This window comes from Salmo trutta, chromosome 28 (assembly GCF_901001165.1).
Source record: "Salmo trutta chromosome 28, fSalTru1.1, whole genome shotgun sequence".
NCBI classification, from domain to species: Eukaryota; Metazoa; Chordata; class Actinopteri; order Salmoniformes; family Salmonidae; genus Salmo; species Salmo trutta.
In genome coordinates this window covers 38,955,773-38,975,579 of record NC_042984.1, presented here as the reverse complement: position 1 = coordinate 38,975,579, position 19,807 = coordinate 38,955,773, and the positions used below count along the sequence as shown (strand labels likewise).

At 42.0% G+C, this 19,807-nt stretch overlaps 2 protein-coding genes across 4 annotated transcripts in view; one reads left to right on the top strand and one right to left on the bottom strand.

Moving 5' to 3' along the window:
* adcy6a (adenylate cyclase 6a) overlaps nt 1-5,501 on the bottom strand; it is a 58,334-nt gene extending 52,833 nt beyond the window's left edge. Inside the window, exon 1 of one of the 2 annotated variants that reach the window (XM_029719948.1) lies at nt 5,227-5,501. The gene's annotated coding sequence lies outside the window, so the exon portion shown is untranslated. Of the gene's footprint in view, nt 1-2,830; nt 3,320-5,226 lie in introns of those variants that run through there. The other variant, XM_029719949.1, reaches the window with a different exon arrangement.
* Nucleotides 5,502-15,565: 10,064 nt separating this feature from the next.
* cacnb3a (calcium channel, voltage-dependent, beta 3a) overlaps nt 15,566-19,807 on the top strand; it is a 27,385-nt gene continuing 23,143 nt past the window's right edge. For both annotated transcript variants that reach the window (XM_029719946.1, XM_029719947.1), the window contains exons 1-2: nt 15,566-15,843; nt 18,015-18,107. In XM_029719946.1, the coding sequence (XP_029575806.1) occupies nt 15,763-15,843; nt 18,015-18,107 (174 nt within the window). In that variant the 5' untranslated portion in view covers nt 15,566-15,762. The remainder of the gene's footprint in view (nt 15,844-18,014; nt 18,108-19,807) is intronic.

Genomic DNA, 19,807 nt, shown 5'->3' with positions numbered 1-19,807 from the left:
GTGTTGGGTTTGCGCCAGACATAGCGTTTTCCTTGATGGCCAAAAAGCTCAATTTTAGTCTCATCTGACCAGAGTACCTTCTTCCATATGTTGGGGGAGTCTCCCACATGCCTTTTGGCGAACACCAAACGTGTTTGCTTATTTTTTTCTTTAACCTGTTTAGGATAGGGGGCCGTATTTTCACAGCCGGATAAAAAACGTACCCGATTTAATCTAGTTATTACTCCTGCCCAGAAACTAGAATATGCATATACTTGTTTGATTTGGATAGAAAACACCCTAAAGTTTCTAAAACTGTTTGAATGGTGTCTGTGAGTATAACAGAACTCATATGGCAGGCCAAAACCTGAAAAGATTCCATACAGGAAGTGCCCTCTCTGACCATTTCTTGGCCTTCTATAGCCTCTTTATCGAAAATAGAGGATCTCTGCTGTAACGTGACATTTTCTAAGGCTCCCATAGGCTCTCAGAAGGCGCCAGAACGGGGAATGATGACTCTGCAGTCCCTGGGCGAAAAACAGTAGGGCTTTTGGAAAGTGGTCGTTCTGAGAACAATGACACGGGTGCGCGCATGCATGTGAAGACTCCATTTTCTATTTTCAGTGTTTGAACGAAAACAAGGTCTCCCGGTCGGAATATTAACGCTATTTTACGAGAAAAATCGCATAAAAATGGATTTTAAACAGCGTTTGACATGCTTCGAAGTACGGTAATAGAATATTTTGAATTTTTTTGTCACGATACGCGCCGGCGCATCACCCTTCGGATAGCGTCTTGAACGCAAGAACAAAACGCAGCTATTTGGATATAACTATGGATTATTTGGAACCAAAACAACATTGGGTGTTGAAGTAGAAGTCCTGGGAGTGCATTCTGACGAAGAACAGCAAAGGTAATCCAATTTTTCTTATAGTAAATCTGAGTTTGGTGAGTGCCAAACTTGGTGGGTGTCAAAATAGCTAGCCATGATGGCCGGGCTATCTACTCAGAATATTGCAAAATGTGCTTTCACCGAAAAGCTATTTTAAAATCGGACACCGCGATTGCATACAGGAGTTCTGTATCTATAATTCTTAAAATAATTGTTATGTTTTTTGTGAACGTTTATCGTGAGTAATTTAGTAAATTCACCGGAAGTTTTCGGTGGGTATGCTAGTTCTGAACGTCACATGCTAATGTAAAAAGCTGGTTTTTGATATAAATATGAACTTGATTGAACAAAACATGCATGTATTGTATAACATAATGTCCTAGGAGTGTCATCTGATGAAGATCATCAAAGGTTAGTGCTGCATTTAGCTGTGGTTTTGTTTTTTGTGACATTATATGCTAGCTTGAAAAATGGGTGTGTGATTATTTCTGGCTGGGTACTCTCCTGACATAATCTAATGTTTTGCTTTCGTTGTAAAGCCTTTTTGAAATCGGACAATGTGGTTAGATAAAAGAGAGTCTTGTCTTTAAAATGGTGTAAAATAGTCATATGTTTGAAAAATTGAAGTTTTTGGATTTTTGAGGAGTTTGTAATTCGCGCCACGCTCTATCATTGGATATTGGCGAGGCATTCCGCTAGCGGCACATCTTGATGTAAGAGGGCAATGGCTTTTTCTGACCACTATTCCGTAAAGCCCAGCTCTGTGGAGTGTAAGGCTTAAAGTGGTCCTTTGGACAGATACTCCAATCTCCGCTCTGTTCAGGGTTATCTTTGGTCTCTTTGTTGCCGCTCTGATTATTTCCCTCCTTACTTGGTCTGTGAGTTTTGGTGGGCGGCCCTCTCTTGGCAGGTTTGTTGTGGTGCCATGTTCTTTCCATTTTTTTATAATGGATTTAATGGTGCTCCGTGGGATGTTCATAGTTTCTGATATTTTTTTATAACCCAACCCTGATCTGTACTTCTCCACAACTTTGTCCCTGACCTGTTTGGAGAGCTCCTTGGTCTTCATGGTGCAACTTTCTTGGTGGTGCCCCTTGCTTAGTGGTGTTGCAGACTCTGGGGCCTTTCAGAACAGCTGTATATATACTGAGATCATGTGACACTTAAATTACACACAGGTGGACCTTATTTATCTAATTATGTGACTTCTGAAGGTAATTGGCTGCACCAGATCTTATTTTAGGGGATTCATAGCAAAGGGGGTGAATACATATGCACGCACCACTTTTCCGTTTTGTATTTTTTTATAATTTTTTTAAACAAGTTATTTTTTTTCATTTCACTTCACCAATTTGGACTATTTTGTGTATATCCATGACATGAAATCCAAATAAAAATCTATTTAAATTACAGGTTGTAATGCAACAAAATGGGAAAAACGCCAAGGGGGATGAATACTTTTGCAAGGCACTGTACACCATCAAGGCTAATGACCCATCAGACTTACATTTCCTGAATCAATTAGATAAAGGGATTTCTCCTCAATCCTGTAAATTGAGGTCTATTTGGGCACAAGCACAACAAATCTAGCCACTGATATAATTGCACATTGAAAGAGAATCCCCATTATAGGCTTTTCTAACGTGTTAAAGGTGCTTTACCTTACAAATCACTACTACTGATTTACCATCTGTGAAGAGCTATAGGCCTACCCATCCACGATAATAGTAAGACTAGTTCAACCTCTAGCTAAGGCATATATGCGTATGGTTTACATAATTATTTATTATTACTATATGGTTATATATAATTATTAGGCTACTGTATGTCTAGTTCTCCCTAAATCAGCAGAACAAAAGAACACATTGCCTTTAACATCATAAAAATGATCCGAATAATTAGATTGATCACCATCACGACTCTTCAGTATCAAAGCTGATGTCGTCCCATAAGTATTACCTTCATTAGGCTAGCATCAGCTGAACATAGCAGGGACAGACAGGCCTCAAAACAACCCGAGCTCTTGAATGTGCAGAACGGCTTCTATCAACTTAACGCAACGCTGATGTGCTGCTATCGCCTATCCTTGCATATTTTTAGTGGGAACTGGGAACATGAGCAGGCGCTCATGTCGGAAGGCATGTTGTGTGGAAGGCATGTTGTGTTGTTGAAGCAAAAATAGATTTTATTCCTGATGGCTAGTATGTCTTCTCTGGCACGTATCCGTCCAGGCTGCTGATTGTGGCTTCTGGTGGATCAAGAGAGTTCAATGAGATTTGCCTTCAGTCAATGGACGCTACTACAGCCCCTCCAGCTCCGAAAACTCCGTTCTCTCCCGTGCACAAGGTCGTCCAGTGCCCCCATTGCAAATGTCTTGACGTTGCCAATCGTTACGGCGTTCAAGAGCTACAATTATCTCTGTTTGTATGTGGCTGTAGACATACTGCGTGAATCCTTTCCCACCTCTCTGGCGCTTTTAGGACAGAATGTGGGGGGGCTATGGGGGGGGCTATTCCTTAGGGACGTTTGCACGACATACCGACCGGACAGCGACACACTGGCGTTACATAATGCAAACAGCGTGTGCATTGAGATTGGCATCTATTCGTAATTGTTATTAATCAGATCCTTATTTAAGTTGTTCGATTACAGCTTATATTTCTATTAGCTTAGTCTACTGTGCTGTAGCCTATGAGGAGCGCATCAAAGTAAATACATATTTGATAATCGCATCATCAGCCATATTTAAGCAATAATGCACGAGGAGGTGTGATATTTGGCCAATATACCACGGCTAAGGGGAGTGCCTGGATACAGCTCTTAGCCATGGTATATTTGCCATATACCACAAACTCCGAGGTGCCTTACTGCTATTAGAAACTGGTTACCAACGTAATTAGAGCAGTACAAAGAAATGTTTTGTCATACCAGGGGTATACGTCTGATATACCACGGCTGTTAGCCAATCAGCAATCAGGGCTCGAACCACCCAGTTTATGTATGTTATAGACTATTTATTATTGCAGACTGGTTTAATTAATAGCCAATGTAAAATGTCATGTCAGCATAGACTAAATGTTTTATTAATGGTATCTAGGCCTAACATCCGTGTAGCCTAATAACATAGAATTAGAGTGCATCCAAAGGCTATGTGAGGGCTATATTATCGCCGGCATTCACACACTCGTTACATAACTGTTCAGTGTTGCCTATGTGACAACCATAACAGAGATCACAGACATTACCATTTTGACGGTGTGTTTTGTACAGTAGCGGTGTGCGACTAGTTTACTTGTAGGCTACAGTGTTGCATGTCACACCCGCCCGCCAAGTAGTTTTATGTGTCTTGTTGTTCAACCAGAGTGGGGAGAGGAAATTCAGGCATGCCTCAGGCCCTGACAAAACAAATGCCATGAATCAATAAACACATGACAGGCATTACAAACTGTGGACTGTCATGCCCGAAGTCCATCAGATGCCTAAGTGTTTTGTTTTGCCGGATGTCTAGCCCACATTCGCCGTACTTGAAGCACGTGCTTCGCTTTTCAACTAGCTAAAACCAAGCTTCCGTTAGTACCACCGCACGGTAAAGCAGAGCACGAGTTGAAATTGTTGAGCGGCTGCGGTACAAGGAACACACTGCATCCATTGACAATGAATCACTTCTGCCAGAATGCAAAGAGTTTGATGGATCTGGTGGACTATTCCACATTCCAACGCATCACATCACCTTATTTGTTTTTTGTAGGGCTGGCTCATCAGTAGGCTAACCTACAAAAACATTACCCTATCATTTTTTTTTTTACTTCCTACTATGATGACCTAGCCTATATTTCATTTGAAATAACTCGAACATGGCAACAAACAGAAGTGCTGCGGTTGGTAATTCATTCTAGACGTGTACCTCCTGCAGCTGCGACCTTTGAGTTAGTGGCTATGACAGCGATGCCTAGACGGCAGCAGTCATTTTAGTGTGCTTCTCTAACCTGCAAACTCATCGATTTTAAAAATCAAGATATTAGAGCCTATAACGTTAACTGTATGTTTTTTTTGAATATCAGTGCTTATACAGGGCTATTGACATTATTGAGCCGTAAGAAACACTGATCGATTAGCCCACTGGGCCACTACTGCGAAAAACAGAGGTATCAGGCGCACAACCCCTATATTAATAAAATACAATTCTGCCGACACCCCTCAATTACGCACTGATGGAATTGCAATAATCCCGTTTCTCAAATCAAATGGGTGTACGATAGCATTAGTAAGGTCTGGCCTTCCCTAAACAGCATAAAGAAGCCTACATTATTAAACATGCGCATACTCGGCCGGATCACGCTGGAAAGAGGACTCACCGTGATCATCCTTCTCGCTTCTTTCCCTCCAAACTAGACCGCATGAGACAAACCAATATTGGGCAGGATAGGCCGAATTGAAGTCACTGGTACCGTTGACGGTTTGAGTGGTCAGAATGGGGGATCAGTCCAGTGATGACAAACAGACATAAACGCAAAATATCGCTCTCGTTGCGCCTCTTCTGATGTTTTCTTTCTCCTTTGCCTGCCTCTCCCCCTCTCTCCAAGCTTAGAAGCACCACCGCTCACACTCTTCAGCTGTCTTCCGCTCAGCATCTCGCAACTCCCTCTAGAGGCGCAGCTCTGTATGAAACAGTGCTTGGCTCTGTAGGAACCATAACACAGACTACGAACTCCATTATTTTTCTCACCTGTTACTTTGTGTGTCGAGGAAAGGTCGTGATGGTTAGTTCCAAGCCAGATGCCAGATAAACCACCATCGGATGCCCAACACCAAATTCTTTCCAAAACCCTGTACACCAGACAGGCCAATGCACTTTTGAGAATTCCTAAAAGACAACAAGATTGTTGTTGGAATTGGATGCAAAACAGTGAATAATGTCTAAAATGTAGTTGGAAAAATGAAGCCTACTGTGATTTAGTCTACTGTGATGTAGTCTACTGTGATGTAGCCTACTGTGATGTAGCCTACTGTGGTCTAGCCTACTGTGGTCTAGCCTACTGTGATGTGGGCTACTGTGGTCTAGCCTACTGTGATGTAGTCTACTGTGATGTAGTCTACTGTGATGTAGCCTACTGTGATGTAGCCTACTGTGATGTAGCCTACTGTGATCTAGCCTACTGTGATGTAGTCTACTGTGATCCAGCCTACTGTGATCTAGCCTACTGTGATGTAGCCTACTGTGATGTAGTCTACTGTGATGTAGCCTACTGTGATGTAGCCTACTGTGGTGTAACCTACTGTGATGTAGTCTACTGTGATGTAGCCTACTGTGATGTAGTCTACTGTGATGTAGCCTACTGTGGTGTAGCCTACTGTGATGTAGCCTACTGTGATGTAGCCTACTGTGATTTAGCCTACTGTGATGCAGTCTACTGTGATGTAGCCTACTGTGGTGTAGCCTACTGTGATGTAGTCTACTGTGATGTAGCCTACTGTGATGTAGTCTACTGTGATGTAGCCTGCTGTGGTACAATAGACTTTCTATCATGACCAACCTGTTACCTAAGAGTTCTTACCAACAGATTACAAAGTGTGATAACTTACCAACAGAAGAGAAAGAGGGCGTATAAATCAAACCAAGTCGTGATGTTGGGCTGTGTAAGCATACAGTAATAAAAAATTGATAATAGCATACAACAGTATGACAGTTATAGGCAGTGTTACAGCAACCAATCACAAACTCCTGATTGCAATGTTTATCTAATGATCATACCACACACCAAATATTGTCTGGTTAAACTACAACAGGTCCGGTCCTTGGGGGCCGCAGTGTCTGCTGGTTTTCAGAGTCTGATTTTGACCTGGGTAGCCAGGTCTATCTCATGAAGAGTTCTTCTCTTTCTCTCATATATATATATATATATATATATATATATATATATATATATATATATATATATATATATATATATCAAACTGTCCACTTAGGAAGCAACACTGATTGACAATACATTTCACATGCTGTTGTGCAAATGGAATAGACAACAGGTGGAAATTATAGGCAATAAGCAAGACACCCCCAATAAAGGAGTGGTTCTGCAGGTGGAGACCACAGACCACTTCTCAGTTCCTATGCTTCCTGGCTGATGTTTTGGTCACTTTTGAATGCTGGCGATGCTTTCACTCTAGTGGTAGCATGAGACGGAGTTTACAACCCACACAAGTGGCTCAGGTAGTGCAGCTCATCCAGGATGGCACATCAATGCGAGCTGTGGCAAGAAGGTTTGCTGTGTCTGTCAGCGTAGTGTCCAGAGCATGGAGGCGCTACCAGGAGACAGGCCAGTACATCAGGAGACGTGGAGGAGGCCGTAGGAGGGCAACAACCCAGCAGCAGGACCGCTACCTCCGCCTTTGTGCAAGGAGGAGCAGGAGGAGCACTGCCTGAGCCCTGCAAAATGACCTCCAGCAGGCCACAAATGTGCATGTGTCTGCTCAAACGGTCAGAAACAGACTCCATGAGGGTGGTATGAGGGCACGACGTCCACAGATGGGGGTTGTGTTTACAGCCCAACACCGTGCAAGACGTTTGGCATTTGCCAGAGAACACCAAGATTGGCAAATTCGCCACTTGCGCCCTGTGCTCTTCACAGATGAAAGCAGGTTCACACTGAGCACATGTGACAGACGTGACAGAGTCTGGAGACGCCGTGGAGAGCGTTCTGCTGCCTGCAACATCCTCCAGCATGACCGGTTTGGCGGTGGGTCAGTCATGGTGTGGGGTGGCATTTCTTTGGGGGGCCGCACAGCCCTCCATGTGCTCGCCAGAGGTAGCCTGACTGCCATTAGGTACCGAGATGAGATCCTCAGACCCCTTGTGAGACCATATGCTGGTGCGGTTGGCCCTGGGTTCCTCCTAATGCAAGACAATGCTAGACCTCATGTGGCTGGAGTGTGTCAGCAGTTCCTGCAAGAGGAAGGCATTGATGCTATGGACTGGCCCGCCCGTTCCCCAGACCTGAATCCAATTGAGCACATCTGGGACATCATGTCTCACTCCATCCACCAACGCCACGTTGCACCACAGACTGTCCAGGAGTTGGCGGATGCTTTAGTCCAGGTTTGGGAGGAGATCCCTCAGGAGACCATCCGCCACCTCATCAGGAGCATGCCCAGGCGTTGTAGGGAGGTCATACAGGCACATGGAGGCCACACACACTACTGAGCCTCATTTTGACTTGTTTTAAGGACATTACATCAAAGTTGGATCAGCCTGTAGTGTGGTTTTCCACTTTAATTTTGAGTGTGACTCCAAATCCAGACCTCCATGGGTTGATAAATTGGATTTCCATTGATTATTTTTGTGTGATTTTGTTGTCAGCATATTCAACTATGTAAAGAAAAAAGTATTTAATAAGATTATTTCTTTCATTCAGATCTCGGATGTGTTGTTTAAGTGTTCCCTTTATTTTTTTGAGCAGTGTATATATACTGCTCCTGATGTACTGGCCTGTCTCCTGGTAGCGCCTCCATGCTCTGGACACTACGCTGACAGACACAGCAAACCTTCTTGCCACAGCTCGCATTGATGTGCCATCCTGGATGAGCTGCACTACCTGAGCCACTTGTGTGGGTTGTAGACTCCGTCTCATGCTACCACTAGAGTGAAAGCACCGTCAGCATTCAAAAGTGACCAAAACATCAGCCAGGAAGCATAGGAACTGAGAAGTGGTCTGTGGTCACCACCTGCCGAACCACTCCTTTATTGGGGGTGTCTTGCTAATTGCCTATAATTTCCACCTGTTGTCTATTCCATTTGCACAACAGCATGTGAAATTTATTGTCAATCAGTGTTGCTTCCTAAGTGGACAGTTTGATTTCACAGAAGTGTGATTGACTTGGAGTTACATTGTGTTGTTTAAGTGTTCCCTTTATTTTTTTGAGCAGTGTATATATGACCCAACTCATCCCACGCTGTGTAAGGGCTATTTGACCAAGAAGGAGAGTGATGGAGTGCCTGATCAGATAACTTGGCCTCCACAATCACCTGACCTCAACCCAATTGAAGGAAAAGCAGCCAACAAGTGCTCAGCATATGTGGGAACTCCTTCAAGACTGTTTGAAAAGCATTCCTCATGAAGCTGGTTGAGAGAATGCCAAGAGTGTGCAAAGCTGTTATCAAGGCAAAGGGTGGCTACCTTGAAGAATCTCAAATATAAAATATATTTTGATTTGTTTAACACTTTTTTAGTTACTACATGATTCCATATGTGTTATTTCATAGTTTGATGTCTTCACTATTATTCTACAATGTAGAAAAAAGTCAAAATAAAGAAAAACCCTTCAATGAATAGGTGTGTCCAAACTTTTGACTGGTAATGTATATACAGTGCATTCGTAAAGTATTCAGACCCCTTTACTTTTTCCACATTTTGTTACATTACAGCCTTATTCTAAAATGTATTAAATTAATTTTTTCCTCATCAATCTACACATAATACCCCATAATGACAGAGCGAAAACAGAAATACCTTATTTACATAAGTATTCAGACCCTTTGCTATGAGACTCGAAAGTCAGCTCAAGTGCATCCTGTTTCATTGATCATCCTTGAGATGTTTCTTCAACTTGATTGGAGTACAACTGGGATAAATTCAATTGATTGGACATGATTTGGAAATACACATACCTGTCTATATAAGGTCCCACAGTTGAAAATGCATGTCAGAGCAAAGACCAAGCCATGAGGTCGAAGGAATTGTCTGTAGAGCCCTGAGACAGGATTGTGTCGAGACACACATCTGGGAAAGGGTACCAAAACATTTATGCAGAATTGAAGGTCCCCAATAACCCAGTGGCCTCCATCATTCTTAAATGGAAGTTTGGAACCACCAACACTCTTCCTAGAGTTGGCCAAGAACGCAATAGTCACTCTGACAGAGCTCCAGAGTTCCTCTGTGGAGATGGGAGAACCTTCCAGAAGGACAACCATCTCTGCAGCACTCCACCAATCATGTCTTTATGGTACGGAAGCCACTCCTCAGTAAAAAACACATGACAGCTCGCTTGGAGTTTGCCAAAAGGCACCTAAAGGACTCTCAGACCATGAGAAACAAGATTCTCTGGTCTGATGAAACCAAGATTGAACTCCTTGGCCTGAATGCCAAGCGTCACGCCTGGAGGAAACCTGGCACTATCCCTACGGGCTCCCGAATGGTTCAGCGGTCTAAGGCACTGCATCTCAGTGCAAGAGGTGTCATTACAGTCCCTTTTTCGAATCCAGACTGTATCACATCCGGCCGTGATTGGGAGTCCCATAGGATGGCGCACAATTGGCCCAGCGTTGGCTGGGGTAGGCCGCCATTGTAAATAAGAATGTGTTCTTAACTGACTTGCCTAGTTAAATAATGGTTAAATTAAAAAAATATAATAATAAAATACGGCGACGCATGGTAGTGGCAGCATCATGCCGTGGGGATGTTTTTCAGCGGCAGGGACTGGGAGACTAGTCAGGATCAAGGGAAAGATGAATGGAGCAAAGTACAGAGAGATCCTTGATGAAAACCTGCTCCAGAGCGCTCAGGACTTCAAACTAGGGCGAAGGTTCACCTTCCAACAGGACAACAACTCTAAGCACACTGCCAAGACAACGCAGGAGTGACATCGGGACAAGTCTCTGAATGCCCTTGAGTGGCCCAGCCAGAGCTCGGACTTGAACCCGATCAAACATCTCTGGAGAGACCTGAAAATAGCTGTTAAATGTGTGCTATGAACTTAACAACAAATTAAACCAAACTTTTTTTTGTGCTATGAAAAAAAGCAAGTGAAAAGAGAATGTATGTGCTCTGTAACTGAGCCAACGCCTGAGGTAGAGGGAAGTGAAACGTTAAAAGGTCAAAGTCAAAAGAGCTGTGTTTGCCTTGCGCTCAGCTGACTGATGGCTCTGCCTCTGCAGCCAACCTGGTGCCTTTGGCATGTTCACTGTTGCCTGATAGTAGGACTGAGCAGTGCCTGCCACTTTTTCTGGTACTATTTGACTAGTTCCAAACAGTGCAAATTTACTGATAGGCTACACACATTTTCTCTCACAAATGACACACCTACCATCCAATGCACCATCCAATGCACAACGAGGTAAAAAAATGCTTTTTGCAAGAAACAAAAAACTAAAATTTGTGTGTGTGTATGTGTGTGTTTCTGTGTGTGTGGGTGCCTGCCTGGCTGTCTGTCTGTTGGAGGGCAGTGGGGGTTGAATAGAATAGATCATCATCATAACATTACTGTCAGTCAGGGATCAATTCAATCCAATGGCTGCTCATTGATGAAGAGAGCACAGTGCTCCCAATACTCAATGATTGACAATTCAAAGTTACCCACCAAGCATCCCTCTTCCTCCCTGCCAAAGAAACCATTCAGATCTGATTGCCAATACAAAGCATAGCCCAGCTGTAAATAAGCCACCACTGTCTCCTGCTGTCACATCCACATCACATGGGATCTATTAACCACTGACATGTCAGAGCCTGGTGGCCTACAGTGCTCATCATCAGGTGATTGAAAGCTAGGCTGTTTGATTGTGACAGGCGTGAAACTCAGGAAATTGCCCCTGGATGTTCTTATACCACCAACCACTGATATGTATCCATCACTGAGATTTGACTGCTGACCCATCTCCCTCTCTCTCTCTCTCTCTCTCTCTCTCTCTCTCTCTCTCTCTCTCTCTCTCTCTCTCTCTCTCTCTCTCTCTCTATTTCTCTCTCTCTCTATTTCTCTCTCTCTTTCTCTCCCCCATCTTTTTCCCTCTCTCTATCTATCTGTCTCTCTTTCTCTCTCTATTTTATTCATGAGACGTTATTTGTTTTACCATCGAGGACCTCTTTGGAAAGAAGTGTTTTAATTCCTACTTTCAACTGCTTTCCTCTGGGGATCCAACTTACATCTTGCTATACATGTTTTTACCCAAATAAATTCAAATCAACTAACTCTCTCAATCTCTCTCTCTCTCTCTCTCTCTCTCTCTCTCTCTCTCTCTCTCTCTCTCTCTCTCTCTCTCTCTCTCTCTCTGTTGAAGAGAACCAATTGATTTTAGATGTTGCTATTGAAGAATCACTTTCTGCTCATTGCTGCTAGATGGTGCTGCAGGTCACAGATGTATTCAAACATCTTTAAGTTTCTTCTCACCTCACTTATGGAACAATCTTCAGAATAGCAGTGAGGAATGTGATTGATATTATTATTGTGTTTGTGTGTGTGTGTGTTTCCTATGCTCCTGCCTTGACTGTGTAATTGTATTTATTTGTATTGGTATTTATTATGGATCCCCATTAGCTGCTGCCAAAGCAGCGACTACTCTTCCTGGGGTCCGGAAAAATTAAGGCAGTAACACAATTTTGAAACATTACAGAACATTCAAAATAGATTTCACAACACACTAAGTGTGTGCCCTCAGGCCCCTACTCCACTACCACATATCTACAACACAAAATCCATGTGTGCGTGTGTGTATAGTGCGTATGTTATCATGTGTGTGTATACATGTGTCTATGTTTGTGTTGCTGCACAGTCCCCGCTGTTGCATGAGGTGTATTTTTATCTGTTTTTTAAAATCTGATTCTACTGCTTGCATCAGTTACCTGATGTGGAATATAGTTCCATGTAGTCATGGCTCTATGTAGTACTGTGCACCTACCATAGTCTGTTCTGGACTTGGGGACCGTGAAGAGACCTCGGGTGGCATGTCTTGTGGGGTATGCATGGGTGTCCGAGCTGTGTGTTAGTTGTTTAAACAGAACAGCTTGGTGCTTTCAACATGTCAATACCTCTCACAAATACAAGTAGTGATGAAGTCAATCTCTCCTCCACTTTGGCCAGGAGAGATTGACATGCATATTATTAATGTTTGCTCTCTGTGTACATCCAAGGGCCAGCCGTGCTGCCTTGTTCTGAGCCAATTGCAATTTTCCTAAGTACCTCTTTGTGGCACCTGACCACACGACTGAACAATAGTCCAGGTGTGACAAAACTAGGGCCTGAAGGACCTGCCTTGTTGATAGTGTTGTTAAGAAGGTAGAGCAGCGCTTTATTATGGACAGACGTCTCCCCATCTTAGCTACTGTTGTATCAATATGTTTTGACCATGACAGTTTACAATCCAGCGTTAATCCAAGCAGTTTAGTCATCTCAACTTGCTCAATTTCCACATTATTTATTACAATATTTAGTTGAGGTTTAGGGTTAAGTGAATGATTTGTCCCAAATACAATGCTTTTAGTTTTTGAAATATGTAGGACTAACTTATTCCTTGCCACCCATTCTGAAACTAACTGCAGCTCTTTGTTAAGTGTTTCAGTCATTTTGGTCGCTGTTGTAGCTGACATGAATAGTGTTCTGTCATCCACATATATAGACACACTGGCTTTACTCAAAGCCAGTGGCATGATGTTAGTAAAGATTTTAAAAATGAAGAGGCCTAAACAGCTGCCCTGGGGAATTCCTGATTCTACCTGAATTATGTTGGAGAGGCTTCCATTAAAGAACACCCTCTGTGTTCTGTTAGACAGGTAACTATTTATCCACAACGTAGCAGGGGATGTAAAGCCATAACACATGCGTTTTTACAGCAGCAGACTATGATCAATAAAGTCAAAAGCCACATTGAATCATCAGTTATTTGTGTAAGTGCTGTGCTTGTTGAATATCCTTCCCTATAAGCGTGTTGAAAGTCTGTTGTCAATTTGTTTACTGTAAAATAGCATTGTATTTGGTCAAACACAATTTCTTTCAAAACTTTACCAAAGGTTGGTAACAGGCTGATTGGTCAGTTATTTCAGCCAGTAAAGGGGGCTTTACTATTATTAAGTAGCAGAATGACTTTTGCTTCCCTCCAGGCCTGAGGGCACACACTTTCTAGTAGGCTTAAATTGAAAATATGGCAATATCATCTGCTTTTATACTCAGTAATTTTCCATCCAAGCTTGTCATTGTTGATAAAAAACTATCATTTGTTTGCCTCTTCCACACTCACTTACCGGAATTCTAAATTACAATTCTTGTCTTTCATAATTTGGTCAGATATACTTGGATGTGTAGTGTCAGTGTTTGTTGTTGGCATGTCATCCCTAAGTTTGCTTATCTTGCCGATGAAAAAAACATTAAAGTAGTTCGCAATATCAGTGGGTTTTGTGATGAAGGAGCCATCTGATTCAATGAATGATGATGCTGAGTTCGTCTTTTTTTCCCCCCCAAGATTTCATTGAAGGTGCTCCAAAGCTTTTATTATCATTCTTTATATAATTTATCTTTGTTTCATTGTGTAGTTGTAATTGCTTGGTCTTATCATGCAGGGCTGCCTTGGAAAATATACTTTGCTCTCAACTGGGACTTAATAATGGTTCCAGTAAATGGTCTTGTAATGTACATAATAGCCTAACTAAGGACCACAGTTTAGCACCAGTCCATTGGATGCCAAAGAAGCAGTAGCTGCCATTATCTTCCATTTCTTTTCTAAACGTGAACTATTCTAAATCAGGGGAAAGGGAGCAATAGCAAAGATCATGGCAATCTTCCTTCTGCACAGAGCCACACCCGAGAGGACGAGGCAAAGTGAGAGGGTTTACTCCCGTCAAAATCTATCCACGATATGCAGACCAATAAGCAGACAACTAGAACAAACCCCAGCACAGGTGAGCTGAATATCCTTATTACTAGCAGTGAGGTGGGCTGGATGCGGTAATATAGGTGCGGCGCTGACCGGCGACCGGAGGTGCTGAAATCCTCTCTGGTTTGATCGTGGCGCTGTCCATGGTGCTGAATGTTTGTGCGGCGGTACAGGGCACAAGGATTCACGCAGACAACTTTAATATGTCGTTAGTAGGCCTTATTTGGGCTACCTGCGGCTTTTGACATAGGTTACTCAAAAATGTACTGAAGAAAAAACATATAGGAATATTATGACCTACTGAAGAAAATATTATATTTTTTAGATTGTATATTAATCAATAGATTGATTTAAGAGGAGATGACAATACGCCTTCATTTTTACCATTAAAGAAAGTGCTACAACTGACCCATTGCATGGTTACCACCACCCTCGACTAATGTGGGCCTACTCGAAATTCTACCAATAGATTCATGTTATCATGGTACATTTGAATACCCCTAACTCAAACGGAAATAGAAAAAAACTCAAATATGTTACACCTGTCCCCAGTATCCACTTGGCCTATAATAGATAACTGTAGTTTACATGGTATTCCAAATGATGAAACACATCATTCAACCATGAATAATATACAGTAGGAAACACTAATCCTTTACTTTTATTTAGCATACAGAATTGAAATGGTACTAAAACAATATGTATGTTGTTATTTCTTAAAAAAGAACATTTGCTCAAATGAATAACCCACATTTTATAATACCAACTTGAAAAACAGAATAATTTCATTTCTGCTCGGATTAGCTGTTATGCCAATTAAGCAGCCTTCTGTGAGACCCTCTCACAGCGAGCACAGAGAGAGACACAGAATGAAAGAGGGAGAGAGAAAGAGAGAGAGAGAGAGAGAGAGCGAGAGAGAGAGAGAGAGAGAGAGAGAGAGAGAGAGAGAGAGAGAGAGAGAGGATGCGACGCAAATATACAGGGATACTCTATCGAGGGCAAATGAGAGCTCATCGGCTAGTATAGTATACATCTTGACCCGATATCTTTTTTTACAGTGATATATTTTTCCTTCCTTGATGCAGAAAATATATTTTGTTTATCATACATCCATGTAGCTCTCTCGCCCCACACCCTCACACTATTCTACTACGGTACACCCTCCCTCTTCCACTGCACATAGATGTAATGTTGGTATCAGCGTTTTTTCCAATAACCGATGTCTGTGTGCATCCCGCCTCCCTGCGCTCTCAAATAGATGGTGCAAGTCAAAATGTCCAAATCGTCCGCAGACCCACTGCCTGGTGTCGAAACAGGCTCACAGTCTCACCATTTTCAGGTAGGTCTCTTCTTTCTAGATGGCACTCAGCAAAGTAGAGCTTGAAAATGGTTAACGTTTTGCTACTTGTTGTTGAAATGAAAGCGTACAGCCTTGGCAATAGTTTCAACCTACGCCAGTGGAATATCGTTTTGAAACTGCCGATTGATGAAAATAAGCAAAAGGCTATGTCACACGATAGGATTATGTTATCCGTTTAATTCGATCGGTTATCTAGGCTATTTAATTGTCGTTATAAAGAAAGTAGATAAGATGATTGATAGGCCTACAATGTTCATTGCTGAAGTGTGTTCTTCACTCACTCTGATTTCTAACCGCAAATCAGGCCTCTATTCTTCTGATTTTCAATATGTATTGTGCAATGGTGTTTTATTATTTATTTTAATGCATTTCCTGATTAAACTCTGCATACAATGCGTTATACTCAACCAAAAACAGATATCATGTGTCTTGTGTTTAACTGTTTTAACGTTTCATCTGTGGCGGGTAAGAAACCGTGAATATCAAGCACTTCTTGACAGCTGTATGTTCGAGTAGATTAGCTCACCTGTAGCCTACTTATTTCAGCGCTTTTATTAAAACGCAATTGCAAAGGCACTCTACCATCAGGTTTCGTAATCAAAGTAACTGTTGGGTGGGAGCTAAATCCAATCCAACGAGACTTTATTGAGTCGGGGATTCGTATAGATCTACAGAGGGCTGGCTGTACGTATAAGTCTGTCCATATTCTGTATTGTGAATGCATGTCCATTTTCACCCCCCCCCCCCCCCCCCCCCCAAAAAAAAAACTTATCTACCAATAAAATGCTAAACTCGCACTCACAGGGCAGTCCAGAACAAGGTGTGCCTAATTCCCTGCATGGTTCATGACTATTTGCAGTTCTGCGTCAGCCTTTGTCCCCAATAAATACATTTAATCAATGGTTTGAGAAATATCATCCACTACTAGACACGTATTATTATCCAGACAGTCATTACATATGGGTCGTTCCACGAAATGAGTACCTTTTGTGTCTCTTTGATATTTGAAGTAGAAATTGTGCACACGTATTGTATTTTAAAAACCTCATATTAAATTAAATGCACTTTAATATAGTCCACATGGACATGTTTCAGAAATTCTGATTTTTAAAATGAATAAAGACTTGCTAAAGTACCAAAATTCAGCATTTTGATTTGTCCCTCTGTGCATCCTCAGTGACTTGTAGGAAGATTTTAAACCACTTATCCCCAACGTTTATCTAAGTTTTCACCATCGTTGAAAAGCTCCAATTATTTTGTTGCTTTGACAAAGTAATTTCTGAAGATTATAATTTATTTAATGTAATTAGTGATTCATTTTAAGGGAAAAAATCCTGTCTCTCATTTTTAGGTCAATCCCGTTACGTGAACTGAACTCTCGTTTTAATATGTTGAAACTATTCATAAAAAAAAATTAATAATTCTGAAGGAACATTGAACATCTAATAGTCAAATGTGGTGGAAAACTGACCGGGTCGAGCATAACAATTACCACTTCCTGTTGCAGAAATTGTCATCCCTGTTACTTAATTTGACACTTAATAGGCACTTAATATAGTCTTTTAAAAAAATCGAACCTCTTAAGATGCACCGAATTGGTGGAACGACCCATATATCCAGCCAGAAGAATAGTTTGTTTTAGACATTGATCTATCATACCATGTAATAGGATTTGAGAAATTGAGCTATTTGAAGATTTGAGAATGCACTTGACTTGTTCTAGTCTCTATCTATAGAAATACATGAGTAAACATGTACATGATATAACATATATATTGAAGCCACTCGTTTCAGGAAAGGGTACTAGGCTAGGTAAAAATGACCAATCTATAGCTTTGCGTTGCAGCCATAACACTGGTGAATGCTAGCAGGGTGAAGCAACAGCAAGGTTTGTTATAATGCTGCCAAAGCCTAATATCTTGTACCGTTGACTATCCCCTCTCTTCCCATTTTCTCTTCTTTTCTAATTTCTCTCTCTCTTTCCTCTTAATTCTCTTTGTTCTTAATGCCCCTCTCTCTTTTTAAAACGTTGTCCTCGTCTTACTTTATGCCCCTTCTTTCCCCCTGTCTTGTTATTCTGATTCCTCTCTCATCTCCCGTTGCCTCCTCTCTCTTTCTTTCCTTTCTCATCCCTCTCTCCTCTGCAACAGCTGCCCAGGAAGTTGCCTAAGAGGAAAAGTCGGTTCAAACGTTCGGATGGCAGCACGTCCTCAGACACCACCTCCAGCTTCATCAAAAGACAGGTAACTTTAGAGTTCTTCACTAGCTCCTGTTGCCATGGTCAGTGTGCAGTGTGAATGGCATAACCAAGGATCTTGTGTCAATTCAATACTGTCATACCACATTCCACAAGCACTAACGAAATGAAAGGGTGTCGAAATACTACAAGGTTTTGGAATGCCTCCGGATTAAAAAGGGGCCATTGCCTTTGTTTTATTCTCAATCTGATAGTAACCAATCACTGTGATGTCTTTATTATGAGGCTTTTTATTTGGTTTAATTCACAGGAGGCTGCTGAGGGGAGGAGGGCTCATAATAACGGCTGGAATGGAGTGAATGGAACGGTAGCAAACACAGGGACACCAGGTGTTTGATGAGTTTGATACCATTCCATTGATTCCGTTCCAGCCATTACTATGAGCCCATCCTCCCCGATTAAGGTGCCACCAACCTCCTGTGGTTTTAATGAGCTTTTACTAGTAAAACATTTGAATGTAATTCTTAACATATCCAATAGAGTGCAGTATTGGATTTGTAGCAGCAGTTTGTTACATGAAAAGCCCATCCCAGCCTCAGTTTTTAATTAATGTTTTCAGGTCAAGCAAGCGCGAGTGGCAGGGGTGCAGATTTGATGTTATTTAAGAGAATCTCAATAGCTGGTGAAAAAAAAGGGAGAGAGAAATTAGGTTAAGATAACACTGCCCTTGAATTTAGATTTGTCACCACGCCAAACAGAACCTTTTTGGGTCTCTTGTCCCCTAATAATGTCCTGCAGTGAATTCAGGAAGGGTTTTTTTCATTCTGTATGTTTGATGTATGTTTGATAGCCTGGTTCTCCGTGCTCTGTATCTGCAGATGAATTGGACTTGGTAAGCGTGTCAGAGCAGTAACCATCTAGGCGGCTGCAGTGTAGCGTCTGGCCCAGTAGAGGGGACCTCTGAGCCCCTGTAGAAGCTCTATGTGGAGAAATCAAAGAGCTTCAATCAGGTTACACTGCATGAGTCCAAGACTGACAACAATGCTGTGAGTCAGAGGCCTCTTCTTCCCCATGATTATGGGAGCAGAGGGAATGCTAAAAGCCAGGGGTGGATCTTTACACCCCTCGGCAAATGGAATAATGTGTATGTGTACCAGACAGTTAACAGGCAGAGGCTAATGTGTCAGAGCGCTGAGTACACTGGGTGCTTGGTTTTCACACAGGTTTTAAATCCATATGACACCCATTTATCCTCTCTGGTTTGGGCCTGGTGTTTTATGTTTTATTTTTTTTAAACCTTATTTCTTTGTGCACGGAAGTAAAGACGAATCCACTCAATCAGTCACCAGAACATCTGTGAAAAAGGCATAACTGAAACATGTACTTAGAACTGTATAAGGAAATAAGTATGAAGAAAGAGTGAGAAGTGTAGCTAGTTGTCAGAAGAGTCGGTGCGAGCCAGGGAAGGAGGGAGGGAGGAGAAACGGCTGAAACAGATGTTTTATTTAGGAGGGGACATTAGTTATACCGATTAGTGGCTCAGTGAAAACCTCCGCAAACCCTGAGAATATCGCAGTGTCTTCAATATGAATTGGACTCTTTTCCAGGTCCAGGGTGAGGTGGTGTGTTTAACCTTCTATATCTCACCAGCTTTGCACCTTACATCTATACAAATACAGTTGTATTGTTCCCTCTCATTTCATTGAGGTTTTGTGTTTTGTCTGTGTGCATGCGTGCGTGTGTGTG